At 46.4% G+C, this 22,508-nt stretch overlaps 1 protein-coding gene across 6 annotated transcripts in view; it reads left to right on the top strand.

Annotated features, from left to right (window-relative positions):
- LOC139048803 (uncharacterized) overlaps window positions 1–22,508 on the top strand; it is a 98,796-nt gene that overhangs the window by 34,829 nt on the left and 41,459 nt on the right. For all 6 annotated transcript variants that reach the window (XM_070523512.1, XM_070523511.1, XM_070523509.1 and 3 more), the window contains 2 exons: window positions 11,717–11,879; window positions 18,498–18,610. In XM_070523512.1, the coding sequence (XP_070379613.1) occupies window positions 11,717–11,879; window positions 18,498–18,610 (276 nt within the window). The remainder of the gene's footprint in view (window positions 1–11,716; window positions 11,880–18,497; window positions 18,611–22,508) is intronic.

Raw genomic sequence — 22,508 nt, 5'->3', positions numbered from 1 at the left:
AAAACATTGATGTTCAACTAAACGACATTGAGTGGTCCTCCGAGTCATTATTCCTCGCGGGCAACAGAGCGCGCTGAGAAGCTCGGCGCGTTTTGATTTCGCCTTACCGAAGCACAGTTAGAATGCAGGGGACAGCTTGCGTGGACAAGGAGCGCTTGAATAACGGACGCTTTGGAGAGTAAGGTGATTTGGAGTGACGGCGATGCCCTCTGCCTTAACGCTGCTCCTGGCACGCTACTGCGGCACCAAGTGTTCCCGTTCGCCCGCTCGGTAGAGGAATGCTCGTGGCGTGGTTTCGCAGCCAATGCGAATTTGGGAGCCCTTTCGCTGCTACACACGCGGGACGCAGGCTTTTACACCCACTGAACCCCGAGGTGGAGCGGTGGAGCGGTAGAACATCCGCCTCGCGTGCTAGAGGAGCGTGGTTCCAATCCCGGTGCCGCGCAATTTTCCACCGGATTAAAGTAAAAATCCTTGTGTTGATTGAATAAACAGGCCTGGGGTACGGCCTGGTACCGGTGACAAGAACCAGCAACACACTTCCTCAACGGAGAAGAGTTGGCCACCCTGGTGCAGTAATTGGCCACAACCTCCTATATGAATACAACAATAAAACCCCGGCCCTCAGTGCCCAGCAGCTGCGAAGCAACTGACCACGGCGCCAGTCAGACCTGCGATGCAGTGGTGGGTGCTAAGAATCACTGGTTCCGGACAGGCCGCCATTGGAATATGAACCTGGCAACGTTTAACGCTAGAACGTTATCTAGTGAGGCGAGTCTAGCAGTGCTATTGGAGGAATTAGAGGGCAGTAAATGGGATATAATAGGGCTCAGTGAAGTTAGGAGGACAAAAGAAGCACATACAGTGCTAAAAAGCGGGCACGTCCTGTGCTACCGGGGCTTAGCGGAGAGACGACAACTAGGAGCTGGATTCCTAATTAATAAGGATATAGCGAGTAACACACAGGAATTCTAGAGCAATAACGAGACGGTGGCAGGAAACTCAAAAAGAGGTACAAATTGAAGGTAGTACAGGTCTACGCCCCTACATTCAGTCATGATGAACAGGAAGTCGAGAGCTTCTATGAAGACGTGGAAACAATGATAGGCAAAGTCAAAACACTCTACTGATAAGCGACTTTATAGCCAGGGTAGGCAAGAAGCAAGCTGGAGGCGAATCAGTGGGGGAATGTGGCATAGGCTTAAGGAATAGCAGGGGAGAGTTATTGCTTGAGTTTGAAGAACAGAATAATATGCGGATAATGAATACCTTCTTCCGCAAGCGGGATAGACGAAAGTGGACGTGGAGGCGCCCGAATGGTGAGAATAGAAATGAAATAGACGTCATAATGTGCGCTAACCATGGCATCATCCATGATGTGGACGTGCTTGGCAAGGTACGCTGCAGTGACCATAGGATGGTAAGAACTCGAATTAGCCTAGACTTGAAGAGGGAACGGGAGAAACTGCTACATAAGAAGCTGATCAATGAACTAGCGGTAAGAGGAAAATAGAGAAATTCTAGATCAAGCTATAGAACAGGTATCCGGCCTTACCTCAGGAAGAGGACCTTAGTGTTGAAGATATGAATGACAATCCCATGGGAATCATCATGGATTCTGCAATAGAAGACGGGGGTCACTCCGTTAGATAGGATGCTAGTAGGGTATAGCATAGGACGAAAGATCTGATCAAGAAATGTTAATGTATGAAAGCCTCTAACCCTAGAGCTAGAATAGAACTTGCAGAACTTTTCAAGTAATTCAACAAGGGTAAGGCAGCTGACATAACGAAGTATAATATGGATGGAATTGAACATGATCTAAGGAAAGAAGGAAGCCTAAACGCAGTGAAGAAACTATGAATAGGGACGAATCAGATGTAGGCGTTAAGAGACAATGCTGGCAATATCATTACTTATATGGATGAGATAGTTCAAGTGGTTGAAGAGTTTTACAGATATTTAGACAATACCACTAGCACCCACGATGATAATCGAAGAGAGAATAGTCTAGAGGAATTTTAAATCCCACAAGTACAGCCGGAAGAAGTAAAGCAAGCATTGGGAGCTATACAAAGAGGGAAGGCAGCTGGGGAGGATAAGGTAACAGTAGATTCGTTGAAGGATGGCCGGCAGATTGCTCTAGAAAAACTGGCCACCCTGTATACGCAATGCCTCATGACTTCGAGCATACCGGCATCTTGGAAGAACGCTCGCATAATCCTAATCCATAAGAAAGGGGACGTTTATGACATGAAAAATTATATACCAATCAGTTTACGGTCCGGTAACTACAAAGTATTTACTAATGCAATCGAAAATTGGATCAGGAACACGTTAGACTACTGTCAACCAAAGGACCAGGCAGGATTCCGTAAACGCTACTCAACAATAAACCATATTCACACTATCAATCAGGTGAGAGAGAAATGTGCGGAATACAACCAACCCTTACATATTGTCACGTGGTCGTGACGCCAAAGAACACAGTAGCAGTACTGTGAAAGACAAAACTAGCTTTTATTGGGCGAACCTGTGCCCACAAAACAGGCTACACTTAAAGAAAAACGATAGCGGCGAACACAGTCGGCGATCGTCGAAAAGCCGGTCAGCGGGTCAAGCGCGTCGACTTTTATACAGCAATCGTCGAATGTTCCAGACTAAACGTTGCGACCCGCATGCCTTCTAAAATGTTCTACACCGTTCGTGTCAAGCGATGAAATCAAATACCACAAGTATCAGCGACAACAGAAGCATCGATAACTTTCCAGAAACTTCGGATGCATGCAGGCGCGTATCGCGCTGTGCGATACCATTTGTTAGGCGGCAAAACTTGTCGCCCGATAAAGACAAGTACACGTGTCAATATAGCGGTCATTGAGGAGGAGAAAGCGTTTGATGCAGTTGAAACCTAAGCAGTCGTGGAAGCATTACGAAGTCAGGGCGTAGACGAGCCGTATGTACAAATACTGAAAAATATCTATATATGCTCCACAGCAACCATCGTCATAATCATCATCATCGTCAACCTGGTTGCGCCCACTGCAGGGCAAAGGCTTTTCCCATACTTCTCCAACTGCCCCGGTCATGTACTAATTGTGGCCATGTTATCCCTGCAAACTTCATAATCTCATCCGCCCATCTAACTTTCTGCCGTCCCCTGCTACGCTTCCCTTCCCTTGGAATACAGTCCGTAACCCTTAATGACCATCGGTTATCTTCTCTCCTCAATACATGTCCTGTCCGTGTCCATTTCTTCTTCTTGATTTCAACTAAGATGTCATTAACTCGCGTTGGTTGCCTCACCCAATCAGCTTTTTTCTTCTCCCTTAACGTTACACCCATCATTCGTCTTTCCATAGCTGGTTGCGTCGTCGTCAAACTAAGTAGAACCCTTTTCGTAAGCTTCCAGGTTTCTGTCCCGTACGTGAGTAATGGTAAGACACAGCCGTTATACACTTTTCTCTTGAGGGATAATGGCAAACTGCTGTTCATGATCTGGAATGCCTGCCAAACGCACACGAGCCCATTCTTATTCTTCTGATTATTTCAGTCTCATAATCCGGATCTGCGGCTACTAACTGTCCTAAGCAGATGTATTCCCTTACCACATCCAGTGCTTCGCTGCCTATGATAAACTGCGGTTCTCTTCCGAGAGTGTTAAACATTATTTTAGTTTTCTGCAGATTATTTTTAGACCTACGCTTCTGCTTTGCCTCTGCTGTTCAGTGAGCATGCATTGCAATTGGTCCCCTGAGTTACTAAGCAAGGCAATATCAGCGAATCGCATGTTACTAAGGTATTCTCCCTTAAATTTTATCCCCAATTTTTCCCAATCCAGGTCTCTGAATACTTTCTGTAAACACGCTGTGAGTAGCATTGAAGATATCGTATCTCCCTGCCTGGCGCCTTTCGTTATTGGAATTTTGTTGCTTTCTCTGTGGAGAACTACGGTGGCTGTGCAGCCGCTTCAGATATCTTTCAGTATTTTTACATACGGCTTTTCTACCACTCGGTTCCTTAATGCCTCCATGACTGCTGAGGTTTCGACTGAATCAAATGCTTTCTCGTAAATGAAAGCTATATATAAGGGTTGGTTATATTCTGCACATTTCCCTATCACCTGATTGATTGTGTGAATATGGTCTATTGCTGAGTAGCCTTTACGGAATCAAGCCTGGTCCTTTGGTTGACAGAAGTCTAAGGTGTTCCTGATTGTTTGTGATTACCTTAGTAAATACTTTGTATACAAGGGAAAGTAGGCTGATTGGTCTATAATTTTTCGTCTTTGGCTTCCCCTTCCTTATGGATTAGGATTATGTGAGCGTTCTTCCAAGATTCCGATACGCTCGAAGTCATGAGGCATTGCGTATAGAGGGTGGCCAGTTTTCTAGAACAATCTGCCCAACGTCCTTCAACAAATCTGCTGTTACCTGATCCTCCGCAGCTGCTTTCACCCTTTGCTTAGCTCCGAAGGCTTTCTTAAGTTCTTTCGGCGGTACTTGTGGGATTTCGAAATCCTCTAGACTATTCTCTCTTCCACTATCGTCGTGGGTGCCACTGGTTCTGTACAAACCTGTACAGAACTCCTCAGCCATTTGAACTATCTGATCTATATCAGTAATGATATTGCCGGCTTTGTCTCTTAACGCACACATCCGATTCTTGCCTATTCCTAGTTTCGTCTTCACTGATTTTAGGCTTCCTTTGTTCCTGAGAGCACGTTCAATTCTATCCATATTACACTTCCTTATGTCAGCTGTCTTACGATTGTTGATTATTTTGGAAAATTATACCAGTTCTATTCTAGCTGTAGGGTTAGAGGCTTTCATTCATTGGCGCTACTTGCTCAGATCTTTCGTCTGATCAAGAAGCGCCAATGTATGAAAGCCTCTAGCCCTACAGCTAGAACCAGCAACCGAAGTCCTCGATAAAGAAAGCAACAAAATATCAATAAAGAAAGGCGTCAGGCAGGCAGATACGACCTCTGCAATGCTCTTCACAGCGTGTTTACAGGAGGTATTCAGAGACCTGGATTGGGAAGAATTCGGAATAAGAGGTAATGGAGAATGCTTTAGTAACTTCCGATTCGCTGATGATATTGCCTTAGGGCACCAACTGTTATGCGTGCTCACTGACATGGAGAGGCAAAGCAGAAGGGTGGGTCTAAAAATTAAACTGAAGAAAACTAACGTAAAGTTTAACACTCTCAGATGCGAATAGCAATTTACGATAGGTAGCGAGGCACTGGAAGTGGTAAAGGAATATATCTATTTACGGCAGGTAGTGACCACGGATCCGGATCATGACTGAAATAATAAGAAGAATAAGAATGGTCTGGGCTGCGTTTGGCAGGCATTCTCAGATCATGAACAGCAGGTTGCCATTATCTCCCAAGAGAAAATTGTATAACAGCTGTGTCTTAACTTTACTCGCTTACGGGTCAGAAACCTGGAGGCTTACGAGAAGGGTTATACCTAAATTGAGGACAACGCAACCAGCTATGGAAAGAAGAATGATGGATGTAACGTTATGGGATAAGAAAAGAGCAGATTGAGTGCGGGAAGAAACGCGCATTATTGACATCTTAGTTGAAGTCAAGAAAAACAAATGGGCATGGGCAGGACTTGTAATGAGGAGTGTGATAACCGACGGTCATTAAGGGTTACGGATTGGATTCCAAGAAAAGGGAAGCGTAGCAGGGGGCCTCCAGGTTTCTACTCCGTACGTGAGTTTTGTAAGACACAGCCGTTATACACTTTTCTCTTGAGGGATAATGGGAACCTGCTGTTCATGATCTGAGAATGCCGGCCAAACGCACACCAGCCCGTTCTTATTCTTCTGATTATTTCAGTCTCATGATCCGGATCCGTTGTCACTACCTGCCCTTAGTAGGTGTATTTCCTTACCACTTCCAATGCCGTGCTACCTATCGCTACCTACCAACCTCCTGTCGAATGAAGTATTGGCCAAAGTTCAAGGAAGCTCAGCGAAAAGCAAATCTTCCTATGGCTACCTTAACAGCATTTCCATGGAGAGTTTGAAAAAAATGATGCCTGTGAGCACTGCCACATTTGTGCTAATTAAAGAATACATTACCCAATAAACCAGTAGATACATCCCCGTACGCATCTTTATGAAGTCCAATGAAACCTTAATAAAATTTCACAACATGTACAAGGGTTCGTGTTTCTTTAATTAGATAAATTATTAGCAGCACCAAATTTAGGCGATAATTAATGCGGGCATTCTCGGCCAATGCTTCGTCATAAATATGTGCCACTGCGGCATATAGGGTAAAGAACACCTTATTGTATTTGTGAATCGCTCTTAAATTTCCGTGCTCCCCTTCTTATGCATGCATTTATCAATTGCGCTGTTCCCTATACAAGCGTCCTACATCACCTTCGTCCTCCTGATATCACTGCGTCGGCGTCTCAAACTGCATAGCTTGCTAACGGTGTAGCACAATAACATGATCATCAAATATAATCAAAGCTACGATCAATGCAGTGCCTAAGCACACGAACATTGTGAGCAAGACGTTAAACACGATGTAAATATATCAATTGTACACATCACACTGTCATTTTGCCTTTATTTAGCCGCTTCACGAGAGCATCGATCCACATCAAACATTTTTCAATAATCGGCGTAGCTTTCGTTCACTCCATAGTGAACTCTTAGTCAAAATGCTCTATTACCACGTAGTGTTAGATATGGAGCTGGTTCCTGCGGTTACTTCGAGTTCCCCAAACCGCTTCGAGTGGCAGCACAGCTAATTGAGGAATGCAAAAGCAGGAAAGCGCATTCCAGAGAAGCGGCCGAGGCAACAAGTTTACGTGCCAACAAGTTCCTGCGCCGCCGGGATTAGCAGGTGGGCATCCGACAATGAAGCAGGTGCACGAGCGCCCTCCCCGCTCCTTCTCCAGCCTACAAGTGGATTACCAGTCTGCGTGGCAAGACCGCAGAGAGCCCCGACAGGTGTGCAACGCGACACGGGCGCCTACCATTGGCTGCAAGTGGCGTCATCGGAGTGGACTCTCCCATTGGTCAAACATGACGTGACTTGCAGTGCTCGAAGGGCTTATAAGAAGCCTTCCAGAGAGACCTGAGGATTCTGGGACATGCTCTGATTCCCTGATTCACCTCTCTCGAACTTCTTGCCGCGGGCCGCAGCGTCCGAGTTGCTGCGGGCCCGTAATGTCAGTACGCCTGTTACTGGACGCTCACGTCTCTTGTAAATAATGTAGAATAAATCCCTCCCAAGTTTTTGGGTTCATCCCGACGTCCCGTCCTCCAACCCCTACATCTGGTGGCAGCGGTGGGATCGCCTCCGAATGCATCAGCTGGTGGCAGCGCTACGGATGAACCTTCGTCAAGAGAGATCCTAAGGAACCGGGAAGGGCGAAGAAGAGTGAGCCTTCGTCGAAAGAGGTCCGAAGAAACTGGGAGTAGCGAAGAAGGAGCGAGCCTTCGACCCAGGGAGTCCGGAGGAACCGGAGACAGCGGACGAATGAGCCGGATGGCAGGGTGCTGCAACCGTAAGTGAGCGCGTGGTTTTTTTCCTTATGATTCGCCAGACTCAAAGGTTGTGTGTTCAATTTTGATAGTTCTGGGAATCGGGAATTTGTTGCATTGTGTGTTTGCACAAATTAATTAAGGAAAACAGTTTTAACCACCTGACGGGGCAGCTGCCATGGATCTTAGAAGGTTGACGAGGTTAGACTTGTTGTTGGTGTGCGACGATTTGGGAGTTGAGGCGGACGAACGGATGGAAACGCCAGCTATCATAAAGGCGATTAATGATAGTGGCAATGATGATAAAAGCATTGAGCTTGCTTGGGAAGTGATACAGGAGCCACGGGAGCGTGTGCGTCGTGTACGTTTGCGGGAGCGTCGTGAACTTAGGAGTAAGCTTCAGCGTGAAGAACGCGAGAATGAACGGAAGCAGGAGCTTCAAGAACTTACTCTTAGGTGTGAGCGTCACGGACGTGAGAATGAACGCGAACGTGAGCGAGAGGAAAAGTTCGAGAGAGAGAAGGCAGCACTGATCAAAGAAATACAGTATTGTGATCAGTTATTGGCACAGAGACAACGGCTGTCTGAGAATTCTGTAGGTAGTACAGAGCGAAATAATGAGGAAGTGTCTAGCGGACTTTCGCCAAGAGCCGACGAGAAGAGTAGTGCCTGTGAGATTAGCTGCAGAGTCATAAGTGAAGGGAAAAGGCTAGCTGCTAACGATGCCTTAGTGGCAATCGAGGCCGTTAAAGGCCGTAGTGAGAGCGACGAGGTGCTGTGCCAACAGATGACTGTAGAGACAGCTAGGCCAGCTGCGAACAAATTGGCACAGTTACCGAGCGTGTGCGTCGCTGGTAATGTTAGCGAGGTTGCTAGCGAAGAAAAGGGTACTTCTGACCAGACAGACGCGAGAACCCATGTAAAGCCAGATGTGCGTGCAGAAGTGAAGTGCGAGCTGGACGATGCAGTTGAGAATAGTTCTCGGGGTGGCGAGCTCCGTAGCTCACGAGAGAACAACTGCATTGTTCAGGGATCGGTGCGGCTCTCCGCCAGTCTAGATGGCCTAGATAGGGATGATTCAGTTAATCATTCGGACTGTGCGCGTGAGACAGCGATCGATACCGACGGGCTGTGTGCCGATTCACAGCGTGCGCTGGGCAATGTAGTAGAGGGCAGTTCGCAAGAGTGCGAGTTGTCTTACTCGAGTAAAGCCTGCTGCATTGTGCCAGAGTCGGTTGAGCTGTCCGCCAGTCGAGGCAGAGAGAATGTTGATTTAAATGAAAATCAATTAGACTGTGCGGGTAAGAGACCGATCCGGGCCGACGAAACGTGTACCGGCCAGCACGAGGCACGAGAAGGCGACATGAAAACGAGTGCAAAGAGAAAGCGCCGTAAAAAGAAGCGCAGTAAAGACCGAAAGTCGGTAATTAATGTAGCGCCGCCAAAAATGGCGAGAAACCCAAATGGGCAGGGCGCGAGGAAAAAGATGCGGTCGTCTCGGACGATGTTGACGCACCCAAAATGGTCGAGCCACCGGTCAAAGGGGGACCGCGAAGAATGTTCTGCGCGGACGCGGACAAAGGGCACGGGGCAGTTAAGCTCCTCGTCGTTCCGTAGTTCTTTTTATAGCTCAGCGTGCAGTTCGAAGAAACGCAAGGTGGCAGGGCGAGACCAGGTGGGGAGTAGCGACGCGGTCAATCGAGTTTCTGTTGAAAGCGGGGCGCGAGGACGCAAATTGGCAGGAGACCGTAACGTCTTGGGGGAGCTGATAGTGAATCAGCCCTTTTGTTGTTCCTCCGTAGCCAGAGTAGCTTTGAAACTGCGGCCTCCCCGGGTACGACTCAAAGTATGAGTCAGACGTAAGCGTTTGGAATGAGAGGCCAAGAGAGCTTCCGTAGTAGGAAAACGTGTTGTTTTGTATTTTATTTTGAGCATCGGAAAGTTTTCGCGATTTGAGACTAGGCTTTCTTTCAAGGTGTAAGGTATGAGCTCTGCTTATGATTTGTTTGAGAAGCTCGAGATTTGAAAGATGTGTTTTAAGTAAACATGTAGTCTCGCGAGATGCTCATTAATAAGTAGATAGGCTTTTTTTTGTGTGTGTGAGTAACCTGAGGGTCAAGGTTATCGTTCAGAGGCCTATGGTAAAGCGCGTGTGTTATTTAACCTGCTTTTTATGTGTTTTTGAATTTTCGAAGGTTAAGCGCGTAGATTTTCAGTGAGTGCATGATTTGCACGGTGAAGCGTTTTTAGATCCATTAGCGCGTGTCCTGTGTGGACGGAAGGAAGCAGACTTTATGACTGGGTTGCTAGTGTGTGTTGAGGGCAGCCGTATTCTGACTTCTTTAGTGAACGTGCGTGGAAAGAGTTAGTAGAAGACGCATTATTTTAAGAGTTCTGCGGAGTGTGTAAGTCCCGCGAGTTTAATGGTTCGTTTACGTCACGTGTCCTGTAGGACTTTCAGGGAAGAAACGTGAGTAAGCGTAAATGAAAAGTTTGCCTGCAACGCAAGTACGCGTTTTGTTTAGTGACCACAAGGCTGGTGCACTTGTGATTACGTACTTGTGAAGTTGACCAGATTGTTCAGTGGCACCATTACGTGCGATAAGTACGCCACTGCGATAGATTGGAAACATGCTGTTCGTGTAGTTTGGCCACTTAAGTTATGTTCGGCTGTTTTCATTTGTTGTTTGCATCGTCAACGACCCTTTTGTTTTGCAACAACAATAGTACTCTGGTCTTGTAGGCAATCGAGGAGAAATGGATGGCTGTTTGGAAGGGTGGTTACAACTGTTTTGTCAAAATTGGGGAACTAAAAGATCAGGGTTGATTTTGACTCAGTAATAGCCTGGCGAGTCAGGGGCGAAGAGCCTGCGCTTACACGTGGGGCAGCGCTGTGTTGTTTTGTTTGTTTGACGTCTGTTCTCCAGGGCCAAGGATCCCGAAGTTCGTCAAACGTGGCTCGACCCCAGTACCCTGCAGCTTCTATCAGCGTTCCTCATGGCCAGCGAATTGATTTCACCGGCCATTCAGAACAACCGGGGCGAGGACGAGCTGTTAGATATGGAGCTGGTTCCTGCGGTTACTTCGAGTTCCCCAAACCGCTTCGAGTGGCAGCACAGCTAATTGAGGAATGCAAAAGCAGGAAAGCGCATTCCAGAGAAGCGGCCGAGGCAACAAGTTTACGTGCCAACAAGTTCCTGCGCCGCCGGGATTAGCAGGTGGGCATCCGACAATGAAGCAGGTGCACGAGCGCCCTCCCCGCTCCTTCTCCAGCCTACAAGTGGATTACCAGTCTGCGTGGCAAGACCGCAGAGAGCCCCGACAGGTGTGCAACGCGACACGGGCGCCTACCATTGGCTGCAAGTGGCGTCATCGGAGTGGACTCTCCCATTGGTCAAACATGACGTGACTTGCAGTGCTCGAAGGGCTTATAAGAAGCCTTCCAGAGAGACCTGAGGATTCTGGGACATGCTCTGATTCCCTGATTCACCTCTCTCGAACTTCTTGCCGCGGGCCGCAGCGTCCGAGTTGCTGCGGGCCCGTAATGTCAGTACGCCTGTTACTGGACGCTCACGTCTCTTGTAAATAATGTAGAATAAATCCCTCCCAAGTTTTTGGGTTCATCCCGACGTCCCGTCCTCCAACCCCTACAGTAGCTAGGGTTATCAGCAAGTTGCATTGCGATAGCATGTGTTGAAATGCACATTTCAAGACTTCTCCTGCCAAATACGCTATGAAAACTGCAACATCAATGTTTTAGTGGGGCCATAGGCATTCTGTTGCCATACAGCTAATTTTCGAGTGTGTCTGCACAAAATTGTAGTCTCCACTCATGCAATTGTTCCATTTCAAATCAGCATCGGTGTTTGGCTCACTAGCGCTCAATTAAGGGATGTCCTCTTGCTTCATCCAATTTCTTCATTCCCGAAATTCGTGTCGCCATATTTTATTGCATAGCGCAAAACGAATTACTGTCATATGTGTTGCTGAAGTGACGTAAAATTTGCTGAATGCTTTTCAGTGCGTTCCGAACCTCACTTTCTGCTTGCTATCTCTGCAGAAGTGCACCATTTTATGAAGCGTTGTGATCATAATAATTTAAATAGTTTGCCGCTGCTTTCTCACATAGTGTTGTCTTTTCTGCTTGCCTGGAAAAGCACTTTGTTTGTGTCTAATTATTTGTTCCTGTTTTCAGGGACATAGGCGCTTTCTTGATCCACCTGAGTAAGCAGTCCGCTAAAGCGTGGGCGCAGGATAACTTGTGGAATCACAACATTCACCACTGGGGCATTTTCAATATTTACGAGACGATTTTTACTCAACCAGGCTATCTCAGAAATGCCACTTTATCCTTGAAGGTAAGTAGCAAGTTTTTATTCTCCGTTGCTGTTACTCTGGGCATTTCATTTTCTGGAAGCACGTTTCTTCGTTGGTCAAGCTGTAGCGGCACGCTCACGTTCGTAAATTATAATATTCAATAAACTAAAGAGTAAAGAAGCTGAACAGAACTAAGATAGAATAGACCAGTTTCCTCACTCGATCATGACGGAATGCCGGAATCAAGATGTAACGCCACTACTTGAGGCGTGCGCCCTAGCGTAAAACGACTGCGACGAGCACCTACATGCGCTCTCCTTCGTGCCATGAACGAGGGAAAGTCGTTCGGCGGGTTTACGCTAGGTTTTCTGGTGTTCGGGAGACACCTCCAGACAACGACGGACACAATATCGGCCAAGCGGACAGATTCACCGGGCGCGAAGAAACCTTTCGACGACTACGCTTGACATTTGCGATCGCCCAGGAAACGCGGTGATCGAAGCGAATTGTAACCATGCAGGAGCAAGGGCGAGTGGAAATTCCGCCTGAGATTATGAGCTCAGCGACGCGAGGCCCGAGTTTGTGGCGGGTTTAGCACCAAAATGGGTTGGGCCTTTTGAAGTTGATTTAGCATGGAAGGATCTGAACGCAGGTCGTATCAGCTTACCAGTCCATGTCGGTCAGGTGAAGCGGTATTTCCGAAGGTAAGCTGTACCACTACCCTTGGGCAGGCAAGCGTTTGTCCATCGACGCCTAAAACACCCGAATTTGGCGAAACAGACCATAACAACTCCACACACACTCGAAGCAGCACAATCCACAATCAGCATCTACGGAGCAGCAGCTAAGGCTGTCCATAGTTGTCGCCGAGGGGATATGGCATGGAACCACGGTTGCACCTCAAGTCGTCAAGAAGTCAAGCCAACAACTAGCCTTCCGTCAGATAACCACGCTGGTGCACGCGCGGAGGCCGCCGGATAGAGGAGATTGCCAGCACGAGGAGCCATCATTTGCAGTTCACCTCAAGCGGTTCACCTTGACCCCTAGCCGTGCTAGTGCTGAGCTGGAGTGGCTCAAGCCTTCCGATCAGGGGTACGCAGAACCAGGTCCCTGTTATCCAAGGGCACGTGCAACCTGGCTGGCGACGGCTTGTCCAACATGTGGGTCATGCCCTCTCCAGCTCACACTGACGTTGCTGACTTCAGGGGAAGTTACTGGACAATGTGTTCTGGAGAAAATGCGTCTACAAAACATCCACACCGCCGACTGCGTTGCGAAAGCCGCGAAAGCGAGCAGGTCAGTTGTGCTATGAGCGTCTTAACATTGCGCCACTGGAGTCAAGCGGGCTTAAAGGGTCTTAAGGGGGGAGAGACTTATGAAAGTTCATAATTTGTCGTGATCCTACGCGCACTACGGAAGAGTGAGCGGACGCCTTCTTCTCCGCTTCCCGTACGGGAAGCTAAACGTTTTTTCTCGTGTAGCCAAAGCATCTTGCAAACGAGTTGCAATGGTGCGGTAACGTCCCAGGAGTGCCGCGCTCCCATTGGGGGAGCGCGCAAACAACATGGCACGGGGTGCCGAATTTGGCGCCCTCTCATGGGAGGCCGCAATAGAAAAGAAACCTGATATGACTAAGTATAACGGGAAAAAAAAACAAACTCAGGAAAGAAACAATTTGATAACTCAAAGGGAAGCTCCTTATTTTTCGAAGCGAGGTCAGGACGGCTTAGAGCACGCACCCATATAGCGAGATATAAGAAGGAAGAAGAAACATGTGCTTGCTGTGGTAAAGTGTAGAAAACAATGGAGCAAGTTGTATTAGAATGTGAAGATAACAGTGGATTTAGGGATCACTGGCCTCCTTGAAGCCATTGGCTTCAGCGAGATCAAGGGAAAAGTAAACATGTCCCTAATAGAGATTAGTAAGAGGCGATTGCAATTTGGTGGAAGTAGAGTAGGGAGATGACAGACAATGGCGGTGTACAAAACAAAGTTCACAATAGAAGTTCAGAAACTCAGAAACTGTTAAGCGAATTCATCGTGGGTTCTTTTTTTCTTTGTTATCTAACATATGTAGGACATTAGGCAATAAAGTAACAAGAGCAGGGCTGTGCAAACCACTGCTCCGCTGCAAATATCCATCCATCACCCTGACGAACGCCCGAGAAAGAAAAGACTTCTAGCTACGATGAAGGAAAGATGTTATGTCACCATCTAGTTCCTATCTTTTGCCGCGCCCGGCCTTCGTTCGCTCTACGATCGACCCCGGCCAACGTCAATGTAGAAAACAGCCTCCTTCCTCGTGAATCCTCTGGAACAATAAATTTTGTTGACCTTTTCTTACAGTGTGTTTTCATGCTTTTTTCTTGTCCTGGTACCACCGAAGCACGGCCGTAAAAGGCGAGCAAAAAGTAGTTGGCCGTCAAGCCTAACTAAGCCTTACATCCTAAAGCGGCTTCAGAGAACCCGATACAAAATTGTATAGAGATGGTGCCCCTATTTCAGGCCACCACTGGATTCCGCGGCTCGCCGGGCCTGGTCGAGGCTTTACAGCTCGCTCCTGTCCGGTGATTCGCGCCTTCCAGGATCAGTTAGCGAATTAGTCCGTGATTAGAGGTGAGACATCGTCTGCCGGGCGCCTGGGGCTGTCGTATGTTATGTGCGGGAGTGTCGGTGTGTCTACACACCATGGACACTTGTTTGTGCCTGTCGGTGTACATCTTTTGTAGTCTGTACGAGTGAAGAAAGGTGTTCGTCCGTAGCAGGCGCCAGTACCGTGCGTGCCGCCTGCTGGGCGTGCCGCCTGCTGGGCTCGCTGGAGTCTGCATCTCTAGTGCTTCTCCTAGCTTGCGGGGTGAGAGGGTGTCCGCTGGGGCAGAGTGATCCGCGACTCGGCCTGTCGTATCTCGACCAAGACTATGCGCCCGTTCATTGCCGTCAACTCCGGTGTGTGCCCGGTGATCCCACGGTCTTATGTGAGTATTAGTCTCAGGATGTGCAAGATGCTAGTCGGCAAAACTTCCCTTAGGTATAGTCGGCATGCTTACTGAGAGTCCTTCAGTATGTGTGCCGATCGGACCTTTGCTTCGGAGGCTCGTACGGCTAGTGCGATAGCCATGGCCTCATCCCTTGTGCAGGACGGGGTTTGCAAGGACGCATCCTCGACTGTACGTGCATATTTTATTGTGAGCGCCACGAAAGAGGGGTCTGTGTTGCCGTACAGGGGTTGTCTTAGTCCGCGAAATACCTGTCCGGATGTTCCTGCCTCTGTAGCAATGCTATCGGCCTGGTTCTTCATCGTCTTCCGTGGAATGTCAGGTGCATGTTGCATGGAATACGATCCACTTGTAGCCGTGTTTGCAATGCGAGTGGTGTTAGGTCCCGACAGTATTGTGGCGCCCGAATGTAGTGTTGGCGGCTTAAGAGACAACGTCCCTGGGACGTCACAAAAGCCACACTCACTGGGTGATGATTGTGGCTGCGGTGAGCTCTTCATATATGTTGATCAGCCCTACCTCTTGGAGGCGTTCCATACGTGTGCTTGCCTGAAAACCGAGAGCCGCCCTACAGGCTACTCGAATTAATTTGTCCACCTGGTCTGTCCCTGTGCAGCGCGTGGCTTGAAAGGTAATGCGTGTGTCCTGCGACTTATTAAGGCTTTGAAAAATTGCAGCATGAGTGCCTTTGTAATCCTCTCATTGCCGCGTGCGATTCTGTTAGTGATTACGGTAACACTGCTGACCGTACGTATGAATTTGGAGAGCGCAATGCAAACGCAGCCCAGTTGTTGTGGTAGTATTACGAGAATCCGCATGTTTGCTGTCTTCTTGATAGGTTCCCAATCGAGAAAGCGTTGTGAGGGCAGTGGTCAGATTTCCTTTGTACTCTTGGGTCTGATCTGTAAGTATGCCGACTTGGCCAGGGGGCATTACACCCGCCGTGGTTGCTCAGTGGCTATGGTGTTGGATTGCTGAGCACGAGGTGGCGGGGTCGAATCCCAGACACGGTGGCCACATTTAAATGAGGGCGAAATGCGAAAACACCATGTACTTAGACATAGGTGCACGGTTGCGAACCCCACGTGGTCGAAATTTACGGAGTCCTCCACTACGGCGTGCCTCATAATCAGAAAGTGGTTTGGCACGTAAAACCCCTTAATTTATTTAAATCTAAGGGGGCATTTCATGCCTACTTGTTTCGTTTGTTTTGTGAATATCAGGGTCGTATTTCTTAAGGATGGATTTTATGTCTCCGTACGAGACTGAAGTGTCCTGTGACGTGATGTCACCCACGTATTTTGCACACTCAAGATTTCGTTGTTCATCCAGTTGTAACGCCAGTTTGACTAAGCCGATGTTAACCGGAGCGGTGATAGTATCCGGTAGGCCGTATGGCAGTGAGTAAGTCCTACCTGTCCAAACATGAGCAGAGAGGTTTTACAAGAATCTTGCACGTAGGAATCTATTCTATCGCCACTTCTTACGTCGTCGAGGCCCTCAATTATCGTGGACTGCGACATATTGCCACAAACGTCTTGAATATCAAGTGCGAGCAAGAACTTGTCCGGGCTTCCTAGTCAGGGGGGCGCAGTGCAGGATATTGTCCTTCAGGAGTACGGAGAGCCCTTGGGTGGATACCCCCCTCCTCACATCAAACGTGACCGGAAGCAGATCTCTAAAACTCTGTGTCTCTCGATTCTGGTGAGGAAGACTCTGTGGAAAAGATGGTGCAGAAAGGAGGTAAGCGGGATAGGTCGCAGTTGTCCTAATTCGCGCAGTTTGCCGGGCTGCGGTATAAAAATTATGTTGGGTGTTTTCCAGTCAGAGGGTTGTCGGCCGGGAGGCATACATACCGTGTCGGTAGACAAATCGGTTGGCCGAGTAACTAAGGTTTCTCAGCATCGCTTGGGTCATTCGATCGGACCCCATGCAGTGTTCTTAAATGCCTTCGCAGCGGAGTAGAACTATTCTAAGTTGATGGAGGCATTTAGATGTCCATGTTGTTCAACGTGATAGTCTTTGGCGTAGGTGTCTGTGCTTCTCCGGATCAAGTGTTCTTCAGTTGTTGGATGAGCTTATCTTCAGTGCCTGGGTATTCAGGTCGCGTGATTGTTTCGCAGTGATCGGCAGTTCCAGCGCAATATCGTGAGGTTCTCTTGTTGTCTTGTTGTGTTGTAAGCCATCATGAGGAGATTTGGATGTTGTAGTATGCTCGGTGCCCGTCGTGACCGTGGTCTGTGCGCTCAGGTTGTCGAAAGCAAGGCTGTGCCGACGTTTGCACAGTCGTTAGAACTGCTAATGAAATCGTCCACGTTTCGTTTTGGTCCTTGCAACTCTTCAGAAACCCAAGAAAATTTATTGTTTCAGGCTTCAATGTGTAGTGGCGCCTGTGCTGCTATAAGGATTTTGCATAGGGGTAAGCCCTGACAGGCGTATAAAGATATCTGCATTTGGTAGCGGTGGCAGTCTGGATGGTATCCTTCCTTTCACAGAGGATGGTCTCTTGGCGTCCAAGTTCCTTTCCAAATGGTCTTTCACCGGCGCTTTGCCGTGTTTTTGTCCAAACGCTTGTTTTTGTTTTCGTATTGTTAGCACCGTTTGACGGTCTGACAATATCGGAGAGGAGGGGGGGGATGATGGGAAGTAGCATATGTCGGCTCACATCTATATGCTTGGTTCGCTACCCCCTCAACGTATCGGGCCCGGTATGGTCCATTCCATCCTCGTTGTTTGATTCTTGCTGGTGTAGCGTTCCAGTGCTCATGAAATCTCTAGTTGCTTCTACATGCATGATTAGGACAGTTCCGAGCCGGAGCCATCACCCCCGGTGCAACCGTTGCTTCAATGTCTTCACGACGATCGGGTAAGCAACTGCATCACCTTGGGCTGACGTATTTGGATTCGTTACTTTGGCCAAAGCGGTCTAATCCCAATTTGGTAACCTCCTCTGATTCCTCTATTTTTTACGGATCTGTGGGAGTTCTTTTTCGGTGGTTTCTGCCACAATATAATATTGACGTTATTTAAAATGCAGAACACGATTCTAGGTAGACTGCACTGCTCGGTGCCCCGAAGGGGCTCTCCACGACATGGACCAGAAACATTACAGGAAAAAGAAAATCAGCAAGACAACATAAATCTATTATCCAAAAAGGCGACGAAAAACTGCAATTTATACAAATATGTCAATGTGAAGAAAGCATGAATTTTAGGCGATCTGGAAACAAGTCAAGGGACATGAAAGTGGCTAATATACGCCACTTTCAGTGGAACTCATGCGACATAAGATTTCAGAACTTCAGTTTGGCCTAGTTGGTGTTTACTGCGTATCATTTGACCGCAAATAAAGACGGGGACAGAGGCAGAGAGCACAAAACGACACGGGCCGTAACTTTCAACCAGAAAGTCACCAGTTAGAAGATCCCGCCCATGCCGTTTTCCTGTTCTCTTTTGCTGTGACCATCTTTATTTAAGGTCAATATGATATACCATCGAATTTTGTTTTACGAGTCGTTAGTGGAGTTACTTTGATAATGAGTATGTGGTAAAATAAAAAGTAATGTCCAAATTTATATTATGAAGGACTTCTAGCAGCATCGTGTGAAACTATTCATGACTCCAGTGATATTTACGCAATGACCCTCTACCTCTTTCCCACAGAGAGCACACGAAATATCAGACCCATCTCCTACGAAGAGAGTAGTGTCGTACACCTTCCTTGGCTATTACGCTAAACAGCCCGCTGGCTGCGATGAAGCTGCAGAAATAATGAAGTAAGTAATTTTCTGTACTCTGTAAGGAAGCTCTCTTCAGAAAGTGAGAGCTTCCGCACCACGTGCAATAGCGCTGTGGTAGTCGTCAGAGGGGCAGCTGAGGCGACATTTATTTAAAAGTGATAGTGCAGAGGGTAATGGAATAGTTAAGCTAACGACAGGCCATCAGGTTCGTTCATGGTTTCGACTCGCAGGAGATAGGAGACAAAGCGACCTAGTATACACATTGGCCTCAAAGCGACTGTTCTTGTTGATTGACTCAATGCCAAAATTCTCCACGGCGCGACTACAGTAGCAGTCTTGATTCTACTATAGTAATCAACGGCGCAGGAACAATAGGTCTGCACACGCCTAACTAGGCCAGTGGTAGGGGTGCGAGCAAACGTGTGTGGCATCAGTCCCAAATATCTTAGTCAGGTGACGGGCCGATAGCGCTCAGTGGTGCGAGCAATGATCTCTGTGAGACGCTCCTTGGTTACCAATCGTGCTCCGTCGTGTGATGTCCTTCAAATGCCGGTGTGAACGAGCCCTGACACCAACGAGATTACAGAAACAGCGGAAGGTAGTGGGAGAATGCGCAGCGATCACTAACAAGCAGAGCGAGCCCAAGTTGGGCAAACGTGTATAGCGAGCTCAATCGATCTCCACCTTTTCAAAGTACATTTTAAGATTAGAGCACGTTTACAATAGCGCATTTCCTGTCATAACAAGAGTTCTTCATAATAAAGCACGAATACCGTCGATTTCAAATGGCCTCCATGAGCGTATGAAACATACGGAAAAATAATTCAGTTTCTAAAGCCACGCGACTTGGAGATTTTGCAAGAGTTGAATAGGTTTAGCAAGAGGTTAAGCACAGACATTAAATAAACATAGGTTTAGGAAATATTAAGCATAGATAGTAAATAAGCAAGGTTGTCGTTTTTCGAACGCAAGTTCGAAAGCGCAGCCCAAAGCAGCCGCGAGACATGGAAGATCTTCCATGAAATGACAAACACTTCTGCAGCATGTCTTCAGTGAAGTAGTGGTCATTGGTATGGCGATTTGCTGAAAAATTTTGTTGTGAATGTTGGGGCAGCTGAGTTCTCGTTCCCCGTGCTCCGTTAACAGAGCGCCGAACGTACGTGCGCAATGTTGCAAAGGACGCGCTATTTTTGACTCGTACATCTCAAGATAAAGTCGCATCTCTCTTGCGATATCGTGGAAGCAAGTTAGCAGCCGCAAAAGATCCCACAAAATGTTCACTGAATAAGGTTGTTGCGTATGAAATTGCCATGCCACTAAACTATATTCTCAAAGTAATGGTGTCATCTGGTGTCTACACCAAAAGCTTAAAAATTTCTCGCGTAACTTCATAGAGGTGTACAACACAAGAAATTGCTTCAGTACACATCAGTATCTCTGCTATCACTTCCCTCTAACGTTTCTGAAATGGACTTGCACATTCAACTTATTATATTTCATACTAGCCAAGAATGTAGTAGAACAGAAATTTGGACTTCAAAAGGGCCAGTCAAGAAAAACGTCCTTAGTGAGAAATAAAATCAAACAATCAGAAAGATTGAAAAAGGTTATTTAGAGTTGCAATATAAATGTATAAGTTTTTAAAGGGCCATTGATGCAATCCAACGCGATAATTTCCTACAGAAGCTCGCAGTGAACGGTTTGAAGGAAAAGCACAGAACCTTAGTAAGGTTTGTTACAGCGCAACACAACACAAGAACAACAGAAGTTGAAAAACGATGACACCATGCAGTCTCTTCGTTTGATACCTTCTGTTGTTCTTGTCTTGTGTTGCGCTTTAACAAACCTTACCATGAATCCCAACTAACTGGCCCAACTTGCCGTTTTGGCACAGAATCTTATCCGAAGTTATCTACGCAATCGACTGCAATAAGTTTGTGTCGATTTTGTTCGTTCTGGAAGTAGCCCAGTTAAATATGGTCAGCCCCAAGGATATGCATTAGGCCCCTATTGTTTTTAGTGTATTTGAATGATAATAATATTCTTAATACTGGTAATCTATATATGTGTGCTGATGACCGCAAGCGTCTCCTCTTCTTGGGCTAATATGGAGGAGCTCGAAGGGACATGAAACAACAGATTCTGAGCACTTATGCGTCTCCTCTCTTATAATTAAAGGCAGTGCAAAAAATGAGTCATTTTTTTGTAAGAACAATATAATTGATTACTCAGGACTGCCATAAATACAATGACTCATTACTTTATCTTGTTAATTATTCCTTTTTAGACGTCCTTTTTTTAAGGCACTTAAGCTGGTCATGGCATGTAAACACCAGAATTAAAGTCGCAAGTCCCCAACATGCTTAACAGTTTAGGTTATTTCTTGCCAACAAGGCAAAAGATAAAATTGTAGTTTATTCCCGTCTCAATTCTAGCGTGTTGGTGTGCAGAATGGGTATTATAAGTTATAAGGATAAATTTTATGCTTTACATAGAATATAATTAAACTGCTCAACTGTGCAGATCAGATGGATAGGTCGGCTTTTCTGTTAAAGCATAGAATTATACATTTCTGCATTCTTTGTAAAATTAGGCACTCAGTGTGCATGTGTCAAGTTAAATACTGCGACACCATAATGTTTTTCCACGTCAGTTCCTAAGCAGGAACAATCGTCATGACTTCCATAAAACGGACATAGTTGAAGAAAGTGCATGAACAAATCATGAAAAAAGAGCAATAAATTATGCAATTATGAATTTATTTAATGAGAACCCTGCTATATTGAACAGGCATACAACAGTGTTGCTGTTCAACAATCTCAATTTCTATGGTCGCTGAATTAATATTTTTCTTTAAATCGAGAAAGACCAACCGCCGAGTTCCGGTCATATGTAATGTACTGCCGTGTTTCATAAATTTTGAACACATTGTGACCTGTGCCCATTTTCTTTTTAGTGTTATAATTGTGTGTGCAATGTGTGAAAGTAGTGTTGTCACATTGTGTCAAATATTACTACTATTACTTCTTTATTATGTACCTGCATACTGGGTATTTGGCATTTTTATGTAAGAGAACCACCCGTGGCGTCCCTCATTTTTGTACAAAAGCTTTTCTTCATTTTTAATATAGACACACAGGCTGTGCATGGTTAGGGAGAGCTTTGTCTAGTCTGGAGAAATTGTTATGTCATTGGCGTGATGTATGCTAACTATTGCATTTCGCAGAGCATTAGTAGGACTGTACTCAAAATTCATTCCTCGGCAACAGCAGCAACAATGTGCCCATGATCAGACAAAAATCATTTACAGCAATATGATGAATTGTCTGGTTGAGATAACTACTCAATAAATGCAGCGATAATCCCCTAATACCATACTGATACATCTTTGCTAAACGAATGTCATGACTGATGGAGTCATATGCCTTGAGAAGATATAAAAATATTTGTAATAGGAAAAATTTATTTTCCATATTCTCCATGGAACGTCTTGTAGATGAAGCTACATGGCTTCTAAAAAACCCAGATTTATGATAAACGTAAATTTGACACATGTCAACGTAATGAATGACGCTACTGCTTATATGCTTCTCGACGACTTTAGGAAAAAGTGATTCGACTGAGATCGTATGTATTAGGTATTTTCGCTAATTGCGCTGCTTTTAAATATCCCTCAGACACGTGTTACCTTAGGTCCATAAATCAAAATTCGCGTGTTAGGTCTACTTTTGATATTATCAGCGCGTGGTTATCAATGACTGCTGATATTGCCTGAATAGGCCAAATGACAATACAAGACACTTCAAAGGCTCGGCGTTGCGAAGGAAAAAAGCGAGCTGAATTTTTCAATTTTGCTACAAGGAGCTATGAAAACTCAGCTTGAGTTGGTGGAGCTTAATTTATAGATAAGGTCCTTTTCTCTGTATTAGAGCAG

This window comes from Dermacentor albipictus, chromosome 8, assembly GCF_038994185.2.
Source record: "Dermacentor albipictus isolate Rhodes 1998 colony chromosome 8, USDA_Dalb.pri_finalv2, whole genome shotgun sequence".
Lineage (NCBI taxonomy): Eukaryota > Metazoa > Arthropoda > Arachnida > Ixodida > Ixodidae > Dermacentor > Dermacentor albipictus.
Note: the sequence above shows the minus strand (reverse complement) of the source record. Positions and strands in the feature narration are given on the sequence as shown.